The sequence below is a fragment of the Andrographis paniculata genome, unplaced genomic scaffold, assembly GCF_009805555.1.
Source record: "Andrographis paniculata isolate CXL003 unplaced genomic scaffold, ASM980555v1 Contig83END, whole genome shotgun sequence".
In the NCBI taxonomy this organism is placed as follows: domain Eukaryota; kingdom Viridiplantae; phylum Streptophyta; class Magnoliopsida; order Lamiales; family Acanthaceae; genus Andrographis; species Andrographis paniculata.
In genome coordinates this window covers 2,960,249-2,987,453 of record NW_026137621.1, presented here as the reverse complement: position 1 = coordinate 2,987,453, position 27,205 = coordinate 2,960,249, and the positions used below count along the sequence as shown (strand labels likewise).

Below are 27,205 nucleotides of genomic sequence, written 5' to 3'. Positions count from 1 at the left end.
ATGCTACTTCAAGAGTACAATCCTTCTTCCTATGGTCGCTCAACTAGTTATATATACACACAATCTTGTCTACTCTATTTTTCTATCATAGAGATATTTATTACCCCAAGGATTATCTCTACAATCTCACACGGCTCCCAAGCTTCTTCACCCAACTATGTATTCTTTATAAACATATTCTTCACATCACCAATATAATCAACGCATAGGTAAGAACATCAAATATGAAAATAAATCATTCTAAATAAATCCATATATTGACTCAGGATATTTTCTCAATCAATTATCCCCTAAAATCGATGTTTCTTTTTTTTAGATATGTCAGATTGGTCAACTCAGGTGGCAACAAATAGATTAACTGCTCCATATTGAATGGGTCACAGCTCTCCACCAGAATTCAAACATTGATCAGACCACCTGCGGACAACATTAACCAAAATTCATGCATTCTTTGAATTAATATAGCATATATTATGTGGATTGTTATTGTGTATTGTCTATTATTTTATATGTGTGGTATGTTATTATACATTTTGTGTTAAGAATAATTATTGTGTGTATTGTGTGGACTATTATATGTTAATGTACCATGTATATGAAAATAATTTTGTACTATCTTATTATTTATTATTATTAATAAAACACTTTAAAATGTCAATGCAAAATAATTAAAATTAGCTAAGGTTGTGATCTCCTTTCGTTTTTCAGTTTTTATATAAGTAAATTTATTTTTTTTCACTTCAAAATATAACCTCATACATTTCTTTTTCGTTTAATGTATCATATAATTATATATATAACACCAGGCAGCCTACCTAATTAATTTGTACAACAATGGATAAACAAACTTAAATTAAAAAATTTGCATAATGAATACAATATTATTCAATAATTCTCCGAATACATAAAATAACATAACATTATGAAGATAATGACGACAACCAACAAACCTCTAGACCAGATCAAAAAAAAGAAATCAACAAACAACCAAAAAGCAGAAAGAGATATTGCAAAACATCGAGGTAGATTGATCGAAATCTCCAATTAAGATGGGCACTTGAAGTCTTTGGGAAGCTTAATGTCACAGAGGCCGACAAGCAATTCGAGTGAGAGTGGTAGGTTGAGCTTGACAAGGTTCAAGACGTCGAGTTTGATGTTGGTGCAGAGGCAGAGGGCAGCCTCGAGGTCGAGCACGCCGGGGATCAGGCTGCAGCAAGGCTCCTTTGGAGGTTTTCCGATCTTCAATTTCACCAGGTTCAGCACATTGGCACACACACCCAAGTTTAGAGTCGGGCACTTGCCGCCGCCGCCATGGCTGCCGCCGCCGTGATGCTTTGGCTTTGGTGGTGGTGGTGGGCATGGAGATGACGATGAGGCTACAAATGTAAAGAAGAGAACATTCGAAAGGAGAAAAATTAGGGCAGCTGCTTTAGAAGCCATTGTAGAAAGAGAGAAAGATGTGATCAAAGATGGAATTAGGGTTTGGGAGTTAATTGATGGAGAAATTAGGTTAGCAGGTTGGGGATTTTATAGGTCAAGTTTTTAGGGTTTTGTGGAATATATATATAGTATTGTTTGAGTGTCGTGTGGGATCGCGCCCATAGTTCCATGTGAAGAGATCGGAAGAGAAGTATGGAAATGTGGAGGACAGCGTAACCATGTTCAATTTAGGATATCACAATATATATATATATATATATAGGGAACGGATACAAATAGTACACAGTTTTATTATGCATGCGTGTATAATAAAGATATGTGCTATTAGTCCATAATTATAAGTGCTATAAGTGTGTTGTACAATAGTATATGGTATATTGCGTAAAATTATAGCATATGTTGTTAGTTTATATGTTGTACTTGTATTGTTAGTTCATAATTACAAGTGTATTGTAAAACAGTATGTGTATTGTATAAGACTATAGTATGTGTTATTAATTTATCTATTGTATTTGTATTATATAAATAGATACGGTATGCTGCTGTAGCAATACCGTGTGCGGCTGTCTGCATGGTGTTAAATTTTAAAGTTCAACGCCACCGTAGCCGCCATATATATTTATAGCATTATGTTATTAACTTATTTGGGGGTTTCACATGCAATTTGAAGATGGCAGAGATGTCTGTGGTTTGTCGCCCCAATTGATCATGATCAAACAAATATGCATTAGGACACAAGTTGCTCTTTTTGAATTTTTTATTTTTATGTTGGTTTTTTTTTATGTTTTTTGATCAATTTAGCATATTCATTACGTACACAAATTATTAGGAAATCATATGTAGTAAGCAAGACAATTCATGACGACACGATTACGAATTCACCTTTCGGATCACTAGGCCACACATTATAATTTTTGTTAATGTGTTCATGTTAATTAATAGCATCTTTCTTAGAAATCAATTCTTGCTTGGAGATGAATATATTAGAGAATAAATAAATCAGTCCCATATGTAATTGATTCTTTAAAAATATATTAGTGAAAATTCGTTTGGTTTAACAATTGGGTTTATGTTTGTTTGATAATATTCTATGGTGATTGTTGGAGCTACTATAGTATACATATTTATCGATCGCGATGACTCTTACCTTAATTGAAATTGCTAGCATCAATGTAATGTCGATCATAACAATTGGCAAAATTGATTTAAACAAATCGATGTATAATGTGTCGGTTAATGAAATACATTAAATAAATTATTTAATAAAATATTTGAACAAATTTTAGATAAATTATCAAGTAAAGGTAGTTTAACTAATTAAAAGTAAATTATACAAACTAATTCAATAAAATAAATATTTTTTGATCATTTTATTTTGCAATTACAAAATTCTTTAAAAAATAAAGAGTAATATAATTATTATAACCATCCCCTGAAAAGAAGTGAAATATAGATCAAAAATTTATTTTATGCTTATTTAATAATAAAATGTTTCTAGTTATAAATGTGTTACTATAAGTATGATAGTCTCACATGTGTACACAATTTTAATATACAGCTCGAATTACAATCAAGCAATAACTAAAACAAAAGTTTGGGGGGAAAAAAAAACTAAAAAATTTTGGAAGTGTATACAATTTTAATTTTTTTTCCCAATTATAATAAAATTATATATATATATATATATAGTATTTTCTCTTAGAAAAACATCAAATAAAATAGTACTGTTTAAATCAAACCAAAAATTTTATAATTAAAAAAAAAAAAACAATCTAAAAAAACATGCCATGGTGTTTTGGATTGTAATTTAAACATAATAGTAGCTTCATCCGGTTTACGTTTTGCGTATTGATTTTTTAATACTAATTATTATATCAAAACGTAGTGCAAATTTAAAAAAAAAAAAATTGTAAAAATACTTCTATTAGTGTCCTACAATACTAATAGAATGATATTTATACAAAAATATTATACAAATATAAGGATATTTTTAAGCCTCGACGGACGGGAGTAATTAATAAGCATTTTGATATAATGTAAACTATTTAAGAAAATGATTTTTGTATATAATATTTTAAATAAAAGAAAAATAATTAGTGTAAATGTAATATATATTAAAAGAAAAAATATTATTAATTAACTATATATTAAAAAAAGGTCAAAATTATAAATAAACATAGCCTAATTTTTTTAATTAAATTATATTTTGGATAAAAGTCGTCCCTGTCTGAGCTCCCTCCTCAAGATCTTGCCGGAGGCTGACTTGGGAATGCCGTCGCAAAATATCACTCTCCTTACCCTCTTATACGTCGCTACCTAAATTCACATTAATTAATTAAATAAATTTTGATATAATTAATTAAGTGATCATATATATATGCAATTCTTCAGAATTAATTTACCTGTTTTGCAATAAAATCTTTTATCTCTTCTCCAGTTATCGAACTGGTTGATGATCGGACAACATAGGCAACCGGGACCTCTCCGGCTTCAGCATCCGGCGATCTGCAGTACAATGTTGTTTAGATGATCAGCCACGTTGTAAAAGTTGTATTAATTAATTAGCTATGCAGTGTGTCTATGATTCGATGAATTTCAGACAACTTTGTATGTATATGTATATATATAAATACCCGATAACTGCTGCATCGTTTATCTCAGGATGAGCGAGAAGCAGCTCTTCAAGTTCTGCGGGCGCAACCTGCAGCGACAGCCGAGCAAATATATTTTTTAAACTTTTTGTAATGTTCAAAAGCCTAAGGGTGTGTTAGTTTTTGGAGTTTAGGTTTTTTTTTTTTTTTTTTACTAAAATGACGTAGGAACCTGCGATCGAACTAATAGACTGCAAATTAGGCTAACAAAGCAAGTCATACTAAATGAACTATGTAAGAGAAACCAGACTTGGAGGCGAAACATTATATTCAAACTACTGTTAATATTTTGTAAAATAAAATAGTTTGTTTTTACTAGAAATATATAAAAAAAAAACGAAACTAAATGGGCGTAGTATTGAAAAAGATCGTAGAGATTACTTGGAACCCTTTGCATTTGATAAGCTCTTTGATCCTATCGACTATGTGTAGGCACCCCTTGTTGTCAAAATAACCTAAATCGCCAGTGTGCAACCAACCTTGGTTGTCTATAGTTTGTTTCGTCGCGGTTTCATTCTTGAAATAGCCTATGGAAAGGAAAAAAGTATGTTCGAAGAAGGAAGAACAACACTCGAATAATTTTATAAATCATATTTAAAATAATAAAAAAATTTAAAAGAAAAAAAAAATTGTGTAAATAAACAAAATTTGTGAACTTTTTAGACATCATCTCAAATTAGAAACAATAAGAAAATATTTGAGGAGATATGTCTATTACTATGTTTTGGAAATGTTGGCTTTTCACATATAGTTAAAGTTGAATTGAATATGTGTTAGATGTAATGTTAAGATTAAAAATTAGTATTTCTATAAATTATTTTGTAAATTAAAATAGATTTTAGATATAATATTTTTAAACAAAAAAAATATATATTCGAAACATAACATTAAATCAAATTATATATATCTCGACGTAGTACGAACTTTGATGGTGTGTTTGTTTGGAGGATTAGGAAAGATTTATACTATTCATACAAATTTTTTTCCTCAAAAACATCAAATCAAACACTTATTTTTTATTTTTTATATTATACTAAAAATCAATTTTACATTCAAAATATCACATCAATACTTATTTATATCACATTATACTACTATTCCAATTCAAAATTTTTACTATTCAAATCTCAACTCAAAATTCAAACCCCCAAACAAACACACCCTGAGTACGAATTAATGCCTTGGCGAGACTCCGCAATATTTCACAATTTTTACCTTGCATAATGTTCGGCCCGCGAACCCAAATTTCGCCTTTATGTAGAGGTGGGAGAGGATCCATAGTTTCTATGTCGATTATTTGAGCTTCGACTCCGGGATCAAGGAACCCCGTAGAGCTTGAGCTTCGCGATATCAATCTCGTGTCTTCGAGAGAAATAGCACCCGTTGTTTCCGTCATTCCATAGCCCTATCGCCGGACAAAATGCATAGCAAATATTCTTACATGTTGTCAATAATCGAACTCTATTCTTCGATACTTGTACACTTGGTATTGTCTTTTTTTTATGAGATTCAAATGGTTGAGTGTAGGGACAATAGATCCTATCATATAAACTCAGTGCAATCAATTTAATTTATTACGAACGAACAATCGAAGATGAGGATTGGATTGTGAAACGAACATTTTTAAAAAGTTATAATTCGCCCGTGCAATCAAATTGCACAAACTTAACTTTAGATAGTCCAAGCGAAGACATAAGGCCTTCCACTCTTATGCAATACTAAATGATCGTCTCGTTTAAAATCTTAAAAATTTAAGCTAATAAAAAAATAATTTATTAGTTACATATTATATAATCTTGTAATAATACACATACTCATTTTCCTTCAAAATATGTCTTAGGGACCGCCACGAGGGGGCGCAACCTCTCGACCCGCCAAATTCATGTTTGATACACTCTTCGTCCCAATTCAAAGTATTTTTTTTATTATTTTCATATGTATATCTTATTTTAAAGTATTTCATTCCTATTTTATAAAAGGTAATAATAAACTAATACCAAAATACCTTTAACTTTTATTTAAATTACAAAAATATCACTATACATACAATTACTTTATACATAAAAATAAAATGGCAAAAATGTCAAAAAATTTTACACACCGACTAATAAAACACTGTTATTTCTTAATCTACTACGAAACTCCAAAAACTTCTTTGATTTGGGACGACGAGAGTATTATTTACGCGTAAACTTCGCACCTTCTAACTCGTATTTAGCTCTACACAACACCCTTCAAATTCGAATAAATTTCGATCACACTAAAATTAAGAATAGATCAAACTTATAACATTTTCCTAGCATTAGCTAAGAACATTGCAAAAACCGCGAAAAAAAAAGAAAAAAAAAAAAAAAACAACAACAACAAAAAATCGAAACTTTCAGTCGATCATAAGGTACCTGGAACAGAACAGCCTGCGGAAAACCTTTCGCGCATTCGTCGATCACTTCGGGGCCTAATGGCGCAGCCCCCGACCCGATCTCCCTTAGCGAAGAAAGATCGAATCTTTTCACGAGCTCTTTCTGCTTCGCCAACGCGACGACGACCGGTGGAACGGCGTACAAATGTGTCACTCTGTACCTCTCCATAGCCCTCAGCAGCTTCTCCATGTCGAACCTTGCCATCATGACGACACAGCTGCCTCTCTGTAGCTGCGCGTAAAGAAGACTCGCCAATCCGAATATATGAAACAGCGGCAGAAAGCAAACGAACACATCCTTCGTGTTTTTATCGACCTCTTGATCGGACGTCGCCATCATCGCCGACGCAATGAAATTCCGGTGCGTTAGAACGACTCCTTTGCTCGTTCCCGTTGTGCCTGACGAGTAAAGAATGGCTGCCGTATCGGTTTGGGTAACCGGAGGCAACGATAAATCGTCGTCCGGGTCGGAAGATTCGATCAAATCCGAGTAAAAGTACCATTTCGCCGTATTCGATCTACCCCGGCGACAAGAAATAGGATCGGATAGCATAATGCAAGGTAGATTCAAGTGTTCGAGTTTATCGTAGAGTTCGGGGATTGTCGCGACGAGCTTCGGATTCGAGTCCTCGACCTGTTTCGAGATTTCCCGCACCGTGCACTGTGGATTGGCGGTTGTGGTGACGGCTCCGATCGCTACGACGGCGAAGAACACGACGGGGTAGAGTATCGAATTCGGGGATAGTATAAGGATGACGTCATTCTTGGAGACGTCGAGATTTCGGAGTGCGCGGGCGAGCTTGAGGACTCGATGTTTTAGGTCGGAAAACGTGAGCGTCTCGCCGGTTTCGGCTCCGACAAGAGCCGGAAGACCCGAATTTGATTTGATGTTTCTGAATAGGAAATGGAACATAGAGAAAGTAGGGTCTTGGGGGAGAGAAAGGGGGGGCCTTGGAGATCTAAAGATCCCATCTTTGCCATGGATCAATGAAGCTGAAGACATTTTAGTGTAAATTGTGAGTTTGTAGATTTGTAAATACTGTGGAAGATGATAAAGGGCACGGCATTGTTTGTGACGACTTGGGTGGAGAAGACAAGGACAGCCATATCTGAAAGAATATATGATAATAATAGGTATATATAAAATAAAATAAATGAATATGATAATAAGCTGGCCAGTTCATTTGTCTGTAAATAATTATGCATAGATGATCTGGACAAAAGATTCATCTAATTTTATAGATTTAATTGATTTTGTTATGGAATATATCAAAATATAAATATAATGATAATGATGCAATATATAATAAAAATGTGTATTTTACGTAAAGGGTTGGTTTTTTTGTTCAAATTTTATATTTCTATACTTTTTTGAAATTTGCGTTTTCCAAAAAAAAATATATTTTTTTACAATACAAAAAGACATGATCGTACATTATATTAATCATCAACTAATACACTTGGCAACCTTTTGCAATGATACCTACAATATGTGTCATAACAAATTTCAATTTTTTCTTTAAAACGAAAATATTCAAGACATCGCTCATTTTCATATTATCGTCGTCCAAATACGTTTAATTTTAAAATTTTGATACGATCCAATGAGTTAAACTATTATGAACTGTGCTATTTCAATTAAATTTGCAGCAATCAGGCATTGGCCCTCGAATAATTATAGTACATGTGACTTATAGCCGTATAATCTGATGATCCAGGATTATAAGTTCATTTCATACCGGTTGGGATTCTAAGTTCATTCCATGAACGGCGGCCGTAACTATAATTTTCCTAAGGTAGAAAAAATTCTTGTCGGATAAATTCTGACCTGCCACCGAAGGCTTAACGATCTGAGTACTATCTTAAAGAGAGATTCAGTGAAATAGAAATAAAAAGACCTTAATATAATAGAACTTATAAGTAAGCTATCTCTTGTAAAATATGAGTAACAACAAATGCTTCTAGAACACAAATCTTCATTTCTCCATATTAAGTAACTCTACACTATTATAATACTCCATCCGTCCGACTCTACGGGTTCTATTTACCTTTTGTGTCATTGTACTTAACATTAAAAATATTTTTGCTCTTTTCCCTTTAACCTGAGTTCCAAGAAATCATAATTTCTTTATTTGTACTACGTTTTCATATAATAATTAATATTCAAATATTTAACACACAAAAAGTAAATGGAACCTTAGAGGTGGACGGAGGTATTATTATTTATTTTGCGTGTCAAATTTATCCAGATTTATTTTAAGCATTACTGTGAGGCCCATTCAAAACAGGGCTAGCTAAAACAGTCGGCCCTTCAATAGGTCCATTGATGAAGGCCCAACACAAACTTCCGGCCCATTCCTTGGCCCAATAAAAATTAGAAACACGGCCGTGTTCATTATTCAAATACCGATCCCAACAAGCAAAGACAGGCAATAATCCACAAACTCGCAGGAAAATCGATTAGATTATAGATATACATAGACATATACATATATATATCTGATCCACAAGGATGACTGCAAAAGCAGAAGCAAACATACCTGAAAGATAATCCTCAAAGAAAAATGTCAGCTGAGATCAGTCTAGTTATCAAGGCCTCTCTTTGTAAACTCAATTTATTTGCTATGATCTGCTTTAGGCATTGCTCCTTGATGCTTTAATCTGCCCAAATAGATCAATAGTAAGTTACTCACAAGCCAAGATTTAAGTGTTACGGTTTTGTCGTTGTTTCGACGACGTTGGCCATTGAATGTGAAACTTTAAATGAAAAATAGGTATCGGACATGACGGGTTACAGCGCTGATTAACTTCAATTATCACAGCGTAAAGGTATGCACAACATATGATTGTTGCTAAAACAATGTATTGCGCATATCATTAGCATGTATTATGTACTGAAATTCACTGTGATATATGTTCCGTGGATTATTATTATTTGCTATAAATTCATACGCTACATTGTATTATGTTGTCTCTACTGTGCTATGCTAACATATTATATGTGCTCATGTGCTACGCAAATTAAATTATCAGTCATGCGTCGATACATTTAGGATGTGTTCGTTTGGCGAATTCTACCAAAATTTTATTTTTCATTAATTTTTTTTCTTCAAAAATATTAAATCAGAAAAAAAATAAATTTTATATTCAAAACATCACATCAATACCTATTTATATCACAATCATACCACGATTCTAATTCAAAATATTTTACTATTCAAATTCCAACTCAAAATTCGAACCCCAAACAAACTAACCAACCCTTATATTATATTAACATAAATTATGTGTTGTTTATATAGATCCAACGTGTTGTCGGTAGGGCGTCAGTCAACGCCCTAACCACAACCGTATTTGACTATTTATTTAGAGAAGATAAAAAAATACCGAAATTATCTTAGATCGACTAGTACGGATATAGAAACGAAAGCACATCATTGAAAAAAAAAAAAGAAAACTCAAGAAGGGAACCGTGATTTTATACCTTCCCGCCGTAAAGTTTAATGGCTTCCATCAGCAGCTCGTCTCCGGCTAAGCGTCTCACCTTTTGTATCATGTCGTGCCTCGTAATCTTCCTTTTCTGCACATTGAAGATAAAGAAACGAAGCCCATGATCAGACATGCTGCGGCGGTTTCAATGGTTAGAATCCGGCAAGGGCAGGGCACAAATACGTACTTTGTAATCATAGTGATGTTTGGCGATCATCCTGACAGCGTCGAGAGGTAAGTACTTGGAAAGTTCGGTGATCAGAGCTGTAAACGGCATCCAATCCGACTTTGGTGATCTTCGAGGCTGCGGGCCCCTTGGATCTAAGTTAATACAGACATTGTTAAATTTTGTCCTAACAACTTCAATTTGCATATCATCGATAAAACATTGAACTATCGTTCACCTGTAAGGAAATACGATGCTTGGAAGCTGACCAAAAACTCCGGCAAGATATGAGTGTTCATATTCGTGCACCAGACAATATACTTCCGAGGAGACACTAAGTCGTCAACGCCAGAGTCGAATTCTCCAGAACTCGGACAACACTGTCCGGAGCTGACACAAACAGCCTCCATTTTTCCCATTATGACTCGACAAAGCAACATATGACTTACACCGCTATCATCATCGCCAGCCGACAAATGAAAACTGTACAAAAAGTGCTATAACATTAGCTGCAGAAGCAAATCAAGACAACAAAAATTGCTCCATTTCTGTTGAGAAAATCGCGATACCTCTCAACAGGGCAATCAACTGGAGAAAGACAAACGCCACGATCTTGTGTCTGAGCATTATCCGGAAGGCCAAAACCATGGGCAAGAATTCGACAAATCTCATTCTTGGAGCCACCATACCAAGCAAACTTGACATTAGCATCGCCCCGGCTCATTTTCAGAGCTCTAGAATATATACAAAAGCAATGGAGCTTGGCACGGTTTATGATCGCCGAATAATCGACCCTATGAACACTCTCAACTCGAACATCCTTAACACCACATGAACTCAAACCCGACCCCAATTTTTCCTCAATAGTCTCATATACCGTATCCCCCTCGCAAATTCTAATCAAACTACTATCAGATATTCGAGACTGCCGATCATTTTCAGGCCCCGAAATCCCACTCTCGCAATCGGAGGGGCACGAATCTCTCACGGCCTGATCTTCACCACTATCCCATAGATTCAAATCTTCATATTTCGAGCTCTGATTCGTTTGATCCATTGAGGGAGAGAAGACTTTGCAGCCTTGTTTGTTAGTGCACATTATTATTGGGAGAAATACAGAACCTAATCCTGAAAGTTAACTTGGTCCCCAATCTAAAAGCTCCGAGCTAAAGAAGAATCTAAAGGCCTAAATCGGAAGCCATGAAAATTAGTCAAAGAGCTTCGAAATCACTCCGCAAGACTTTCCCCAAATTGCAACAGCTAACAACAAACATGGCCCCATACAATAAATAGCTTAGCTAGATAGCTAGAATCCGAAAAGGACAGTAAAAAATCAACACGAATAGAGGGGAAGAACGGCTCTGATTAAAAGAGGAATAAAGGGGAAGGGGAAGGAACTTATCTGAAAGTGAAAGAAATCAATTAGGATCCAACAGGAGTAAAGGAAACACAAAAAATAACATCATCAAATTCCAGAGAATCAATACTTGCGTATGGATATTAATCAAACAAGGAAAAAAAATTTAAAAAAAAAAAGTAATTACAGAAAGAGCTTACGAAATTCATTCTGCGGAGGAGGCGAAGCACACTTGGAAAGAAGCTCGAATAACTTAAACTTAGGTCAGAAGAGTTAGGGATTAGGGGAAACCATTTGCGTGTGAATTTTGTAGGGTTTTCTTGGAGGAGAAGGAGAAGCAATTAATAGTTGGAGATGGCGAAGAGAGGAGAGGAGAAGGAGGCGAGCCAACAGAAAGGAAGTAAGCAAACAGCGCCTGTGGATTGTTGAGGAGATTCGGTGGGTGATGGGCTAACTGATTTTTGATCAGCCATAGATTTATAGTTTGAGGTTGGGCGGTTTGTGAATGACGACGATGCAGAAGAACAGAATCTGTGGGCCTCTCCCCCAGGCATGTGAAATGACGAAATTACCCTCTGAGTCGTTAGTTTGCGTTTCCGTTACGATAATATTATTGAAAATTACTCAATTAGTCCCAAATAAATTGTTGTACGAAAATATAAAATAAAATATAATTAGTAAATAATTATTATATGATAAAATAATTATAAATTAAGATTAATTAAATAATTTAATTAAAATTAAAAAAATTATAAAATTTAAAATAAGATTAAAATGTATAATTATATTTTAAATAAATAAATGTCTAATTACGTTGGAGCGGATTGAAATAAAAAATATGAACAATTTATTTGGGCCGAAGGAGTTTCTCAATATAAAGTATTTATTTTTTGTATTTTTATCAATTCTATATAATTTGTTTTTCTTTTAATATAACTATATACCTTAATTCTATTTTAAATTTTTAAATTTATAATTTTAATTTTATTAAAATATTTTTTATTTTAATTTTAATTTATAATTATTTTTATTATATAATAATTATTGTTGATACTCCGTTCGTCTCAAAATTATAGTCTTAATTGGGTTGGGCACGAAATGTAAGGAATATTGATATTATATTGATAGTTAGTAAAAAGTATAGATGAAAGACTTTTTTGCCCTTGTGAGTGTATTAGTGTAAAAAATAGTGGCAATTGTGTAATAAAAATGAAAAAGTAGAGGTAGTTTTATGGTGATATGGTTATTTATGAAAATAAGATTATTGTTTTAAGACGGACAAAAATAGTAAACAAGACTATTGTATTGGGACGGAGGGAGTGTTATATTTTAAATTATTTACTAATTATATTTTACCTAAATTCTAATGTTTATAAGAAGATAGATATTTTTTGTGGCACGGATAAACTAATAATTCCATACCATATGAAACACACGTGTTATTTACTTATGAAAAGTTAAAAATTAATATTCCTTCAGTCACCAAATTGCATGCTCATTTGACAGGACACGGATTTTAAGAAAAATATATAAAAATATAATTTTTTTTTTTTTGTGAAGAAAAGTGGTATTTTTTTACTAAAAAATGAAACGAAAATAAATTTGAATGACAACCAAAAAAAAAGAAAATAAGTATAGATTTGAATGACGGAGAAAGTATAAAATATGATTAATCCGTCCCGATTAATTATATCACTATTTCCGGACACAAAAAAATAAAAAAATAATAAAATTTTAATATAGTGAGTAAAAATTGATGTGGGATATTATAAGAAATTTAGTAAATAATTAATAACAAAGTAGTTGGTCAAGTAGAAGAAATAGCAGCGAGTGTTAAAGAATGAATAATGAAATAATGATAGATAAAGATTTTGTTCTTTTTTCGATATGATTTTTAATAAATATTATATATTTATTTCGCACTAATTATCATTTTCGTCTGTGACATTCAAAAATATCTATTTTATTTTTAAAAAATAATTTTATATTAATATAAAATATCCCTAATTTTTCTTTAAATTAAAAATATTGTATTATGCATACAATTATTTTATATAGAATATCAGTAGGCAAAAATATCAAAATATTTTACATATTATCACTAATTAATAAAAATATTATTGTTATTTTATTTACTATAAAACACCATATAGTTCATTTGAGAATGGGGGCAGGAACCATATAATAGTTTTATATATATATATATATATATATATATATTTTTATGGAGATTAAAACATAGTAAATTTTAAGTAGCAATTGGGCTATAATTTATAAAGATTTTTTTTTTTTTAATAACGTAGAATCTGATTAGTACATTTTGGATAAATTTCAGTCGAATTTAATTATATGTGACAAGTAAGATTTGTAGATAAAAAAAAAAAAAAAAAAAAAAAAAATTTGTTTAATTTGATTTTTTTTTAAATATATATATATGAGTAATAAAATTTTATGGTAAATCCAACAAAAAAAAAATAAAAAAAACAAAAAAAAAAAACACAACCTTTAAAAGGTTTTTGACTCCATCAATTAGATTTTTATTTTGGCTTTTCAAAAGTCACTATAGATACTTGTTCGACTAAGTCAAGTAAATATTATATAAATATATATATATATATGAATTCAAAATTAAGGTTCGATATATATATATTGATATTATTTGTTAATAATATATTTTCAAAAATACTGTATAAAATATTTCATAATTTTTTTTGTGTATTAATTTTTTTATTATTTATTGTTTTATTTTCTAAAATATCGTGAATTTATTATTTTTTGTTTCAAATCAAAATAATTATTATTAAATTTTGTATTTATACAAAATAGAAATACATTATTTTTTATACAAATTAATATCAAAATTCAAATTAAAAAAACAAAAAAAATCAAAGTCAAGCAAAAGTCAAAAATCAAATATTTTCTATATTAGTATTTACTACATAAGCATGTGTTCTTTCAACATTTTTTTTTTTTTGACATATTTTTCAAGCAATATTATAAAAAATATAATGTGTATCTTCAAATAAAATATACTCTATATGCTTTATTCATTAAAAATAATTTACTATAATTTATTTTTTTAGACTATCAACATATTTTATCATATTTAATATGAAAATATAATTCAAACTTAAAATAAAAAATAATATGCATTTTCGATTAAGTTTGAATTATCAATAATACCCTTAAATTTTTATACAATGCGCATTTTCGGGTAACGGCCGCAAATTCCCACGTTATAGAAAAAAAAAAAAATTATATAATATGATGATATTTTTATAAATAAAAATAAAAATTGGACAAATTAGTAATTTAAATAGTAATAATGTACATTATAAACCAAACAGAATTATTTTGTATGTTTGTCAAATGTATTTTTATTTTTATTTTTCGTTCATCACTTAAATTTACTTTATTATTATATTTGATTAAAATTAAAAATTATTATTTATCTATTATTTTTTATTTAATGTTTATTTACAATAAAATTATTGTTTTTACAATATTTTATTTTTAACTTTTTAATTATTAATTAAATTTCAAAAAATTCTCTAAATTAACTTTTTTTTTTCACATTTTAATAAAATATTAACCTTTTGTTTTTTCTTTTTTAATTTCGGGTATCGAATTCAAATAAACGACTCACTTTTTATCCTAAGGAGAGAGTATTTAGATGGAAAATTCTCCCAAGAAAGTAGAAAGATTTGTGTTTGTTTTTATTTTAAATAATAATAACAATAATAATAATAATAATAATAAATACTATTCATTTAAGTTTTTAATTAAAATACTACCCGGTCACATAAAATTAATATCATTTATTTTTGTACGTAAATTTTTTAATATTAATATTATATTGATTTATAATTAAAAGACATAAATACCCTTATTGATATATTAAAAGTTATAAAAATATTAATTATGTTATATAAATACTACCACTGTTAAATTATAAAATGATATTGTTGTTTTGAGACAGACAAAAATAAAAATAAAAAATAATATCATTTCTTATGGGATTGAGTGGGAACAATATCTTTTTGTTTATTTTGAAATTAAATAATTATTTTTTGCTTGAAATTTATAATAATTTAAAGATAAATTTGTTTTTGTTTTATAATATAGAAATATGATAATAAAGTAAGAGTATTTATAGAAAAAAAAATATGATATTTTTAAAATAATTACTTTGTAATTAAATAATTTAAAATAGATATATATTATGTGAGCACATAATAATATTATTTTTAAATAAAATATTATAATATTAAAATATAATTAAAATTCAAATTGCCATCCTAATTTCAAATCAAAATTAAATAAATAGAAGGACTTTTTATTACAAAAATACTACTATAACACGCCTAAGTATCATTCTAACATTACAGATTTAGGAAGAGTCAATGCAGAAAGAAATCGAAAACAAAAAGAAAGAAACAAACCGCATAATAATAAATGAGCCTCCACACGGTACGGATATTCCAACGGCTCTCCCACTCACTATAAAAACCCCAAATTCCCAATTTCCAAACCCTAAAATCCCCAAAATTCGAACGTTGGAGACATTTTCACGATTTTCCTGTCCATCGCGATCCAGATGTCGTCTTGCACCGTCGCAATTTCGAGCTCGCCGGTATTTACTCCGGCGACGGCTTCAATTTGCTCGCCAAAGTCGTCTTCCCCGCGACTAATTCGCCTGCACAAGGCGAGCGGACTCGTCACGTGCTTGACCGGAGGAGACTCATCCCCCGTCCTGAAGAGGAAGAGGCCGCCGAGGCTGGATATTCCGGCGTTCTTTGTGGAGGAGGCGGCGGCGGCGGTAGCGGCGGATCCGCCGCCGGTTGAGGCGGTGGAGATGGAGGGAGATGGCTATGCCGTGTGCTGTAAGAGAGGGAGGAGAGGCGAGATGGAAGATCGATACTCTGCTGCCGTAGGGCTTCAAGGCGATTCCGACCAGGTAATATTCGGCAATACCTTCCTTAAGTTTGTTCGAATGTTTTGGACATTTTGTAAGGATCTTGTCTGTGCAAATTTGTATGTAATCTGCGGTTTCTCGATGCTGCCATGTGTTTGATTTTAGGGAAAATGATTTGTAGGCTCGTCTAGACGGTGAAGTTTCGTTTATGAGAAAATTAAACTTTTGTAAAATATAGGAAATTGTAAAAAATTAGTATTTGATATGATATTCTAAAAAATTTCCATGTATTTGAAGAGCTTCAAGTTTGAAAATTGGTTAAATATATATGGTAATGTAGGCATTGTTTGGAGTTTTCGACGGGCACGGAGGCTCGAAAGCTGCCGAATTTGCGGCGCGGAATTTGGACAAGAACATCATCACCGAACTGGGGAGAAGAGGCGGCGGCGACGACGACGATGACGCGGAACAAGCTGTGAAGAATGGTTATTTCAAAACCGATTCGGAGTTTCTGAAAACGGATTGTCCGGGCGGGTCGTGCGCTGTGACGGCGCTGATCAGGAACGGTAATCTAGTAGTGGCCAATGCGGGTGACTGTCGAGCAGTCTGCAGCAGAGGTGGGGTTGCCGAGGCATTGACGTCGGATCACTGCCCGTCTCGGGACGACGAGAGGCACAGAATCGAAGCTCTGGTCAGCGCCTCGATGTGTATATATATATATATGTATGTATGTATGTATGTATATGTTTGTATTGGCGCGTTGTGCGATTTGGAGCTGACGGCCGAGTGTATTTTTGTAGGGCGGTTTTGTGGAATGCCGTAACGGTGTTTGGAGAGTTTTGGGGTCGTTGGCGGTGTCTCGAAGCATTGGAGATGAGTACCTGAAACAATGGGTGACGGCCGAGCCGGAGAGTCGGGTTGTCCGGCTCGGACCCGAGCACGAGTTTCTTGTCATGGCTTCCGATGGTTTATGGGATAAGGTTAGTTTAGTCTTTTACTTTTATTTCTACTAAATCCCAATATAATACTAATATTTCTAAAACTGCAGAAAGCACATGGATAAGTTTTGGTTCAACACGAAAATTAAGAAATAAAGATATTTGAATGTTAAAAGATTGATAAAAATTTATAAAAACAAAAAAAAAAGAGGTGTTATAGGAAATTTAATAAAAAATTGATAATAAAAATAGTAGATAAGTAGAAAAAACAGTGGCAAATTAGTTATTATTTGTTAAATTAAAAATAATAAAATTATGGGTTGATATAAGTTTAGTGGACAATAAAAAAAAATGAATAGTGGGATAATTTTGGTGGACGATATTTTGTGGTCTCGTCCAATTACGCTTAATTTCGGAGTTTTAATGAGGTTTAGAGCTTTAAGTTGCTATGGATTATGCTTTTCTATTTTAAATTTAGAACTTCGCAAAAACTTTTTATAGTTTTTAAAATATAATTATAAAATCATTCAAAATAAAAGGTAAATAAAAATTAGTAAAACCTAAAAAAATTAAAATTATATATCACGATAAAACATGAGTCCAAATAAAGAAAAGTATATATAAGGGATAGGAAGAATATTATTTTATCTGATCTAATCACTTGTTAACTTTGGACGATTAAAATTCAAGATTATTATTCTAATACGGAGACCAATTCCTATAATGTTTATGATAAAGTAAATTTTCGTAAATATGATAAATTTATAATATTATATCGCCGGAGTTTGATCGATTCCTAAGCTAAAATAAATAAGTGATAAGATAAAATTGTCGAATACAATTGAAATATTGATCGGATCGATGGTTTTTGGTCGCGCAGGTAAGCAATCAAGAAGCTATAGATATTGCGCGGCCGATGTGCGTAAATGTGGATCGACCTCGGCCGGTGGCGGCGTGCCGGAAGCTTGTGGATGTTTCTGTGTCGAGAGGGTCGAGAGATGACATGACTGTCATGCTTATTCAATTAGGAAGATTTTGCTAACTCTGCTGCTAATTACATATATATACACATACATACTACTGATTTGTTCGACATTCTTTTCAATGATTATTAACATTTTATTTGGATATATATAAACATTTGATTATTTTCATGTATATTGATGAATGTTAGAAATTACGATCACATGAAAGTAATACTTCCTCGTCTCTTAACAACTTGTCCATTTTTTCTATTTTTGTATGTCTAATATTATAAATACCTTTTCCATTTGCAATATATTACACAAACGTCATTATATTTATATCATACAATACTAATAAGGGCAATTTAATTTTTTTACTTTTATTTATACTACATTCAAATATAATAGTAATATTCCTAAAATTTCGTGTAAAAAGTAAATGTATATATAGATATGGGACGGAGGGAGTAAATCTGTTGGAAATTATTAGCAAGGCATATGATTGTTTTTAAATTTTAGCATGAGAATTATGAAAGGTGGATAATCTAATATAAATGTTACAAGTAATAATAATGATAATAATAATTCATATAATATGCGCTACTATTTAGTTAAGCACAAAAAATATATTTATACAACATGTTTATAAATTTGAACTAATCAAATTAGCTCTGTACTTCGGCACTATTTCTTTTTTTTTTTTAAATTGTAAACTTTCAAAGATAATAATAAATAATACTAAATATTTTATATAAAAGTCATTCATTATAAAAATAAAAAAAATAAAAAAGTCATTATAAAAAGTTAAATATTCAATATAAAAATGATACTCTCTCCGTCCTATAAATATAATTTTAATTGGGTTGGATACGAGATTTAAGGAATATTGATATTATATTGGTAGTTGGTAAAAAATATGGATAAAAAATATTAGTGTAAAAAGTAGTAGCAATTGTGTAATAAAAATGAAAAAATAGGGATAGTTTTACGGTGATACGATTATTTATGGAAACAAGACTATTGTTTTGAAACGGACAAAAATAGTAAACAAGACTATTGTATTGGGACGAATTGAGCATATTTTATACATCTGACACATTTTCTCCTATCCTAACTAAAACTTATTTCATTAAAAAATGCTGCGTGAACGGATCCATAGTTTATAATTAGTTTTAATGAACACATTGAACAATCCAATATAAAATATGGAATTATTGATAGGTCCTTGATTTATTTATATATATATATATAAAGATAGATATAGATAAGAATTAAATTGTGATTTATTAGAAGAAATATTGAGGTAGGAAACAAATATCCATTTTCAACAAATTGATGAATTCTTTGTGGAAAATCTGACTGAGTCACGCCCAAATTGAAATGCTTTAAAGAGTCAATTGACCACACGATGCTTTTTCAATAAGATTTGGTTTATTATTTATTTATTTTGTACTTATAATTTTTTTTAATTATTTATTAATCATATATTTTTTAAGTTTTTGTATCTACTATGACATAGTAGATGGGATGAAAAAAGTAATTTTATACAAATTTTAGTTAAACATTAAAATCATGAATAGTGACATTCAAAACTTAGAATTTTTAGTATTTGCTTGTCATCTTAACTTCAATTGACAATATACTCTCAGTTTTTAATATTTTTAATTAGTTTAGGTTAATAAATTATAATATTATTTTTTTATTTTTTTATATAATAATATTGTTTATAAATATTTTCAATATTATATTTCAATAAAAATTTTACATAATACAAATATGAAAAATATATATCTATTTATAATTAATTTTATAAAAAATAAAAAGTTGTAAATATAAATAAAAATATTTGTTTGTTGAAGAGAAAAATAAAAATAAAGAGAATTTGAATAATTCTATGTTACAAATTTAATTAAATTGATTTATATTTTTGTTAAGTATATTTAAAATAAATAAATTTACTAAAAATAAAAAATACCATGTGGCATGACCGATTTATAATATAAGACCCACTCAAAATCATTATTTAAAACTTATTTATTTCTATCCATTTTCAATAAATAAATGTATTTATTCATATACAATCATTTTTAATTTTCTTACAAACTTTTATAAAAAGAGAGGAAGGGAGAGCCAGCAGCAATAAGATTTAAGATTTACAGTGTATTTGGTACATAAAATAAAATTGCAATGAGATAGGATAGAAATTGTAAAGAAAGAAAATTATATTGGTAAATAAAAATTTTACTTGAAAAATATAATAAAAAGAAAATATCTAATACAAAATAATTGATAATAAAACAATAAATCGAATCAGAAATATTTTAACAAATAAATATTAATATATTTAATTGATTAACTTTTACTTATTTTATTAAATTTTAAATTAATTTTTTTATTCGAACAGTAATTTAAATATAATATTTTATAAAATAAAATAATTTTTATTATAAAAAATTATAAAAGTTAAATAGTAGAAACTATTTTTATAACAAATAAAGTATCATTACATGTAAAAAGATATAATTATAATTTCGGCACAATATATTTTAATTTTAGCAAAATAGTAAAATAAATGGATTATATACAACATCACAAAATATAACTCACATCTCAAATATAAATACAATATATAACATATCACATTGTATAATTACATTTACTATTACTTCGTACGATTCTAAGGATCTCAATTACTTTTTTCCGTTCATATTTGAATATCAATTATTTTTTCAAAATATAATAATAAAAAAAATTTTTAATGTTAAATACAATAACACCGAAGGTAAATATAACCAATGTGACCTATGTTAAATACAATAAATTATAACACATTAGCTTTCTATTTACTCTTATAAATATCGCATAGATGCTAAATTTTTAACTATTTCCAAAATTTTCAAAACTAATTTTACTATTTGGACTCAACATTTTTCGAAAACAAAAACACATCATTTATTTTTACAAAGCATCACACAAATATTATTTAAATACAAAATTCAAGCCCAATCTTCCCAATTCAAACTAAAAAGAAAAAACACACACACACATCCTCCAAGAACCTGTATCCAAACTTGACAATGGACAAAAATAAAAAACAGAAAATGACAATACTCCCTAAAGCAGAATAACCATATGATCTCTAGTTAAGACACTTAAAAAATCCACAATGTAATAACAACTAATACTTCCCAAGAAAATATTACAGAAACGAGAGACGGGACACGCCCGGAAAAGACGTAAGGTGTCAACAAGAAGTATAAAAAGCATTACGACACAATAAAGTTGGGTATACGGTATACTTACAGCAAGTGTTCAAGCATCTGCAGCTTTCTCCCCAGCAGGGGTAGCAGCCTCTTGAGACAGAGGCTTCGATTTGGATTGCTTCGCTTCGTAGTCCTTCACAGCTGCTTTAATTGCGTCCTCGGCGAGCATGCTGCAGTGTAGTTTCACTGGCGGAAGAGAAAGATGTTTTGCAATTTCCCTAAAATAAAATTTTACAACCAAATTTTCTGAGATTTAATCAAGTAGACAATGAAAAAGATGCATGTAGTGTTAGTGAAAATGAAAAGTTGATATTAATCCTATTAAATGAAGCTTTAATTTATAAAACGCAATGAGTAATGTTAGAGGTGCGTCGGGGCTTTATATTATCTTCACAGAAAGTACTTACCAGACGAGATTAGGCATATTTATTGCAAGTTATTTTTACAGTACCGTTTGCGAACATTTTCTCCCTTACATATTTGTTACTTCTACAAACATTTTCTTGAACTTCATCTGATTTGTTCGGTTTACATTCCAACCAAAAATCACATACAGAGACATGTGTATACTAAAATTCACCAAACATAATCCTTTCTGTCAGTTATCAAGGAAGAAATCAGATTGCAATAATGTTCCTTATGTAAACTTGCTACTCAAGTCACATAAAACCCATTGCACCATCCGATCACTATGTGGCATTCTGAATGCTAATATGATTTATAAAGAAAGAAGATCTATCACATATATATCTTTTGAAAGACGCAAATTATTTCAAAGCCCTAAAGAAACAATCAAAGCAACTTCTTTTATACATCAGCATAAATTGTCCAAGAAGTTTATGAATGTTTGACAAGTATAATTTGCCTGTATAAATTAATTATGAAACACTAGTTAACCTCTATTTATTTGTATTTAATATGTTTTATATGATCAAGTGATTAATACAGAAAAGAAGTAGTCTTAATTTTATAACTAGGTTAAGTGTTTATGATAGGAAACAGAAAAGAAAAATAGAAAAAGAAATAATAACTCCGAAAATAAAAGACAACAAGGCACACAAGCATCTGTCCAAATATGGGTGGAAAGCTTTCTGCGAGAAGTATTTCCAAATCTGCCATTTTCATCAATTTCAATAGAGTGTCCAAGGAAAAGAAGGAAAGAGAAGGGAGTAGAATTATAAAAATAGTGTTGTATTGTTTAAAGAGAGACAAGAACATCTGGACAAATTCATGTATTGTCTCAAGAAAAGTTTTAACGAATTTTCAGTATGAAACTTTTAACCACTTTTCTCCTTTCTTCAATTCATTCTACCTAAATATAATATAATTTTTTCTTCCCTACTATTAACTACCAAACAACAGAAATTTTTCGTCCTTCTTCCATGATGGAATGGGAAGGGAAGATTTAGAAGGATGTAATGATTGGGATTATTTAGGCCACAGTAAATGAATAAAAACTTTCTTACCTAACTAAATAGTAAAATATTTTCTAAGTTCAGATTTCTTGCAAGACAATGATATTATCAAAACACCTAATCAACCAAATATGTGCTCTTCAAAATTATAAAGTCCCTTGCATAAATGCATAAAACCAACTGTACAACAATCATTCAATCTGCTATAAAATATTATCAAAGTTTAGATCTCTTGCAAGATAATAACATTTTCAAAACACCTAATCTACCACGCATGAATTCTTCTTATTCAATAAGTGTCTGATTTAAATTCATACTCAAATCTATTCACACAAAATCCTTTGTCTTGCACCACAGAATCATCACTTCTATTTTCTATTAAATCATTTAATCATTAGGCAATATATCACATATAAGAAGAAACAAAATGATGTTAAGAAATAGAAACACATGCTATTTCACACATATAAATATCGTAGAATGCATATGTCTTTTGGAAAAGTTAGGTTTGATAGATTGGGTAATTTGGAATGCCTCTTTAGTGAGAAACATGCATCCAAAAAGGCAATTCCTCTTTAAGAGTTCTTTCCACATGTTTCTTATAACAGGATAACATAAAGTTTAAAATAACGGATATGTACATAGCAAACTTCTTCTATCAGTATGGAAAGTTCAAACTCAAGAAATGGAACGACATAATTGATCCTCATCGCATACCATAACTGGTGTAGAAGGAATATTGGTACATAGGGTGGAGTACCTCAATATGAAAATTATTGAATATACAAACTTTTTCAGCATTATAAAGTAAGATTGAATAGTTGCTAGTTTAAGGCAAGAGAATTAGCTCAGCATGGAGACAGTTGAAACCATCAACGTAAAAATATAAAAGAAATTCGTTAGAGTGCCTAGTAAAAATATAAAAATTAACTGAAAGCTTGTTCCAAAGCAATATGGAAAGGGCATACTGTTAAAAACCACAGCGAATAAACTATGCAGGAAACAAATCAGAAAAGCATTTAACTTACGTATTCTTGATTGACAGTACTTCCTCCATTTGTTTGCCTTTCACCCATTCAGTTGCTGAAAATGGAAAAGGTTTACTTCAACAGTAGTTCAAAGCAGTACATGAAGAGAATAAGAATATAAGATCATCATATTTTAAAGTTTTCGGCATACAAGTTCATTCTTTTTAACATATGAGTGAGAATGGATTACAATTTACAAAACCAGCAAAGTATGTTTCGAAGTTCCAATAATCTCATCCGCAAGGTGAAAACATGATACTCCCTCCGTCCCACCTACCATGTCTATGTTTCCGTTTCTGTCCGTCTAACATCTCATGTCACTTTACTTTTTTTAAAAATGATTACACATCTTAATCTCATTTTAAATTTTCTAATTTAATTTTTTAAAATTTTAATTAAACTAATTAGTTATCTTAATCTTAATCTATAATAATTTATATTATAGGTTAATCATTTTCACTAATATATTTTTAATTATCTACTAATTATAGTCATTCTAAATTCTCGAATTCATAGTAGCCAAGACTTCCAATGTGGGACGGAGTGAGTATAATGGAATGAATACATTGCTTTCCAACAATTGGTGAAAGCAAACTCTTAACTAATGGATGGCAATACACAGCAGCAAGTAAAAGAAAATCACACACAACATTTCGCCGACTTATCCAAGAGATATGTAACATACAAGCTTCCACATAAATTTATACAATGTCATAAAACAGATAATGACTACAGATTCTCAATTGCAAATAGTAATGAACAAAACAACAAAGCGCAAATTTCCATTGCCAACACTTAACGAAGGACAAATAAATTCATAAGCACAAAATTATTCTTGATAAAATCACACCCAGTAGGAAAAGAATCATGTTGCCTCACCTTCCCTGTATAAATTTGGAATGGAGACACACTTTAATCCTCATACCATAAGTTCAATATCATATAAAATATACAATCGAAAGGAACGATTCTAAATAATTCAGCGACGGCAGCAAACAATTGGATCGGATTATGATCAAATTTGACCATACAACTTCTACAATAAGTTTTCCGAATTCTCAAATTTCCAGCGGGTTAAATTTCATGTAAATCACATCCAACCCTAAGGAATTTCCCCAAATTGTCTCAACCTTTCCAATTCGCCATTCCAACACAAACACAATAACCAAATTCGAAATAATTCAGAAACGAAAAATGCATATATATATATATATATCACAAAACACAACGAACCGCACAATTCGGTCAATCAACGTACCAACGGAGGAGGAGGCTATGGCGGAGCCGCAGCCGAACGTCTTAAAGCACGCATCAACTATTTTCCCGCTCTGCTCATCAACCTTAATCTGCAATTTCATCACGTCGCCACACGCCGGTGCTCCAACAAGACCCGTTCCAACAGCGGGATCGTTCTTGTCGAACGAACCGACATTCCTGGGGTTGTTGTAGTGGTCCACCACTCTCTCGTGGTACATCCGCTGCAGCCCGCCACCAGCGACGGTCGCAGGGGCACCCAGCCGCTGAGCGCGGATCGCGTTGGTCAGATGCCGCAACATTCTAATTGATCGGAGATTTCTCCCCCAAATTTTCTGCAGTCGTGCGCGAATATTCGAGGCTTATCGAGGTTGTGGCTGAAATGGTTACATATAAATATATATATATATATATAAGTATATTGACCTTAATGGGCTTGAAGTGGCATATCACAAAATATTATTGGCCTTAATTCTATAAAGCCCATTTATGTAAAAGCCCAATTAAGACTTTTAGGATGAGCTTGTTTGTTTGGTTTAAATTTTAATTTAATGTAAAGGTATAGAAATAATTTGTTTCTATGTATATTAACAAAGATTGATTAAGGGTGTGTTTGTTTGGGGGATTGGATTTTAAATTTACTATTCATCCCATTTTTCTTTCACAAAAACATCAAATTAAAAAATTAATTTTACATTCAAAATATCATATCAACACTTGTTTATACGACTATTCAAATTCAAAATTTTTACTATTCAAATACCAATTCAAAATCCAAATCCCCAAACAAACACACCCTAAGTATATAATAAACATTACAAACATTAACTCACTACTACGTACAATATGTTACTTCATTCATCCACTCGGAGAAAATCATTTGAGATTTTGTAATAGATCAAAAACTAATATTATATCCGTCCAGACTGTGATATCTTTTGAGTTGATATTTGAATATTAATTATTATATAAAAAATTAGTACAAATAAAGAGAAAATGACAAAAATACATCTATTAGTATCTTATAATACAAATACAATCATATTTTTGGACTAAACTATACAAATATAAGATATTTTTAATGTTAAATATAATGACGCAAAAATATCTGGTTACTTCCTGGCTGGAAGGGGGTAGTATATTATTTTATTATTTAGGGTGTGTTTGTTTAGGGATTTGGATTTTGAGTTGGGATTTGAATACTAAAAATTTTGAATTTGAATAGTTGTATGATGTGATATAAATAGATGTTGATGTGATGTTTTGAATGTAAAATTGATTTTTAGTATAATATTTGAAAAATATGTGTTTTATTTGATATTTTGGGGAGAAAAAATAAAATGAACAGTAAATTTAAAATCCAATCTCCAAACAAATACACCATAAATAGTGAAAGTTTATAAGATGATTTTAATATTTTTGTTATTTTTACTTTATATATAAATTAATTATATGTGTATAGTATATTTGTAATTTATATAAAAGTTAAATAGTAATTTTTGTATTAATATGTGATTAGTAAATTTTACTGTAATAGAAAAAAAATACTTTAAGTGAACAGATAAAATAATAAAAAAATACTTTGAAATTAATCTGATGAAATATTTAATAATAAAAAAAAGATAAAAATTTAAATATGTTAAAAAAATAAATTAATATGAATAGTTTATTTAAAATGTTCAGATATAATATATACATGAATAATATAAAAAGCTCTTAATTTTTCACCAAGCACACAATAATTTTTACAATATAATCTGTATTTATTTGCTATGTTTTATTTTTTTAGTATTATTTAATTTTTATGATTCTTATATTATTCAAATCTCATTAAATATCATATCTAAATAATTATTAAAATAAATTATCAGATTAAAAATACAATAATATTTTTTTTTTATTCAA

At 30.2% G+C, this 27,205-nt stretch overlaps 5 protein-coding genes across 8 annotated transcripts; 1 reads left to right on the top strand and 4 right to left on the bottom strand.

Moving 5' to 3' along the window:
- Window positions 1–835: 835 nt before the first annotated feature.
- On the bottom strand, window positions 836–1,516 carry LOC127241760 (putative lipid-binding protein AIR1B). The gene has a single exon (XM_051260961.1). It carries the CDS (start codon window positions 1,438–1,440, stop codon window positions 1,045–1,047), a length of 396 nt encoding a protein of 131 aa, XP_051116918.1. The 5' UTR covers window positions 1,441–1,516; the 3' UTR covers window positions 836–1,044.
- Window positions 1,517–3,554: 2,038 nt separating this feature from the next.
- LOC127241617 (probable CoA ligase CCL7) lies at window positions 3,555–9,171 on the bottom strand. Of its 2 annotated transcripts, XM_051260762.1 has the most exons (7): window positions 9,051–9,171; window positions 6,491–7,503; window positions 5,307–5,496; window positions 4,473–4,618; window positions 4,074–4,141; window positions 3,843–3,945; window positions 3,555–3,756 (listed from the first exon to the last, which is right to left on the bottom strand). In XM_051260762.1, exons 2-7 carry the CDS (start codon window positions 7,421–7,423, stop codon window positions 3,640–3,642), a joined length of 1,557 nt encoding a protein of 518 aa, XP_051116719.1. In that variant the 5' UTR covers window positions 7,424–7,503; window positions 9,051–9,171; the 3' UTR covers window positions 3,555–3,639. The 2 variants fall into 2 exon arrangements, with proteins under 2 accessions (XP_051116719.1, XP_051116718.1); XM_051260761.1 differs by lacking the exon at window positions 9,051–9,171 and having other exon boundaries at window positions 6,491–7,513.
- On the bottom strand, window positions 8,885–11,958 carry LOC127241620 (probable inactive poly [ADP-ribose] polymerase SRO5). 3 transcript variants are annotated; one of them, XM_051260766.1, is made up of 6 exons: window positions 11,723–11,958; window positions 10,735–11,351; window positions 10,404–10,648; window positions 10,187–10,320; window positions 9,995–10,090; window positions 8,885–9,171 (listed from the first exon to the last, which is right to left on the bottom strand). In XM_051260766.1, the coding sequence occupies exons 2-6, from the start codon at window positions 11,262–11,264 to the stop codon at window positions 9,145–9,147; spliced, it is 1,032 nt and encodes a 343-aa protein (XP_051116723.1). In that variant the 5' UTR covers window positions 11,265–11,351; window positions 11,723–11,958; the 3' UTR covers window positions 8,885–9,144. The 3 variants fall into 3 exon arrangements, with proteins under 3 accessions (XP_051116723.1, XP_051116722.1, XP_051116721.1); XM_051260764.1 differs by having other exon boundaries at window positions 8,944–9,171; window positions 10,735–11,567; XM_051260765.1 differs by lacking the exon at window positions 11,723–11,958 and having other exon boundaries at window positions 10,735–11,692.
- Window positions 11,959–16,005: 4,047 nt separating this feature from the next.
- On the top strand, window positions 16,006–18,576 carry LOC127241619 (probable protein phosphatase 2C 2). Its single transcript, XM_051260763.1, has 4 exons — window positions 16,006–16,479; window positions 16,778–17,128; window positions 17,238–17,417; window positions 18,256–18,576. Exons 1-4 carry the CDS (start codon window positions 16,120–16,122, stop codon window positions 18,415–18,417), a joined length of 1,053 nt encoding a protein of 350 aa, XP_051116720.1. The 5' UTR covers window positions 16,006–16,119; the 3' UTR covers window positions 18,418–18,576.
- Window positions 18,577–21,455: 2,879 nt separating this feature from the next.
- Window positions 21,456–25,678, bottom strand: LOC127241863 (iron-sulfur cluster assembly protein 1-like). The gene is made up of 3 exons (XM_051261095.1): window positions 25,305–25,678; window positions 24,047–24,101; window positions 21,456–21,821 (listed from the first exon to the last, which is right to left on the bottom strand). Exons 1-3 carry the CDS (start codon window positions 25,600–25,602, stop codon window positions 21,653–21,655), a joined length of 522 nt encoding a protein of 173 aa, XP_051117052.1. The 5' UTR covers window positions 25,603–25,678; the 3' UTR covers window positions 21,456–21,652.
- Between the last annotated feature and the right edge of the window lie 1,527 nt (window positions 25,679–27,205).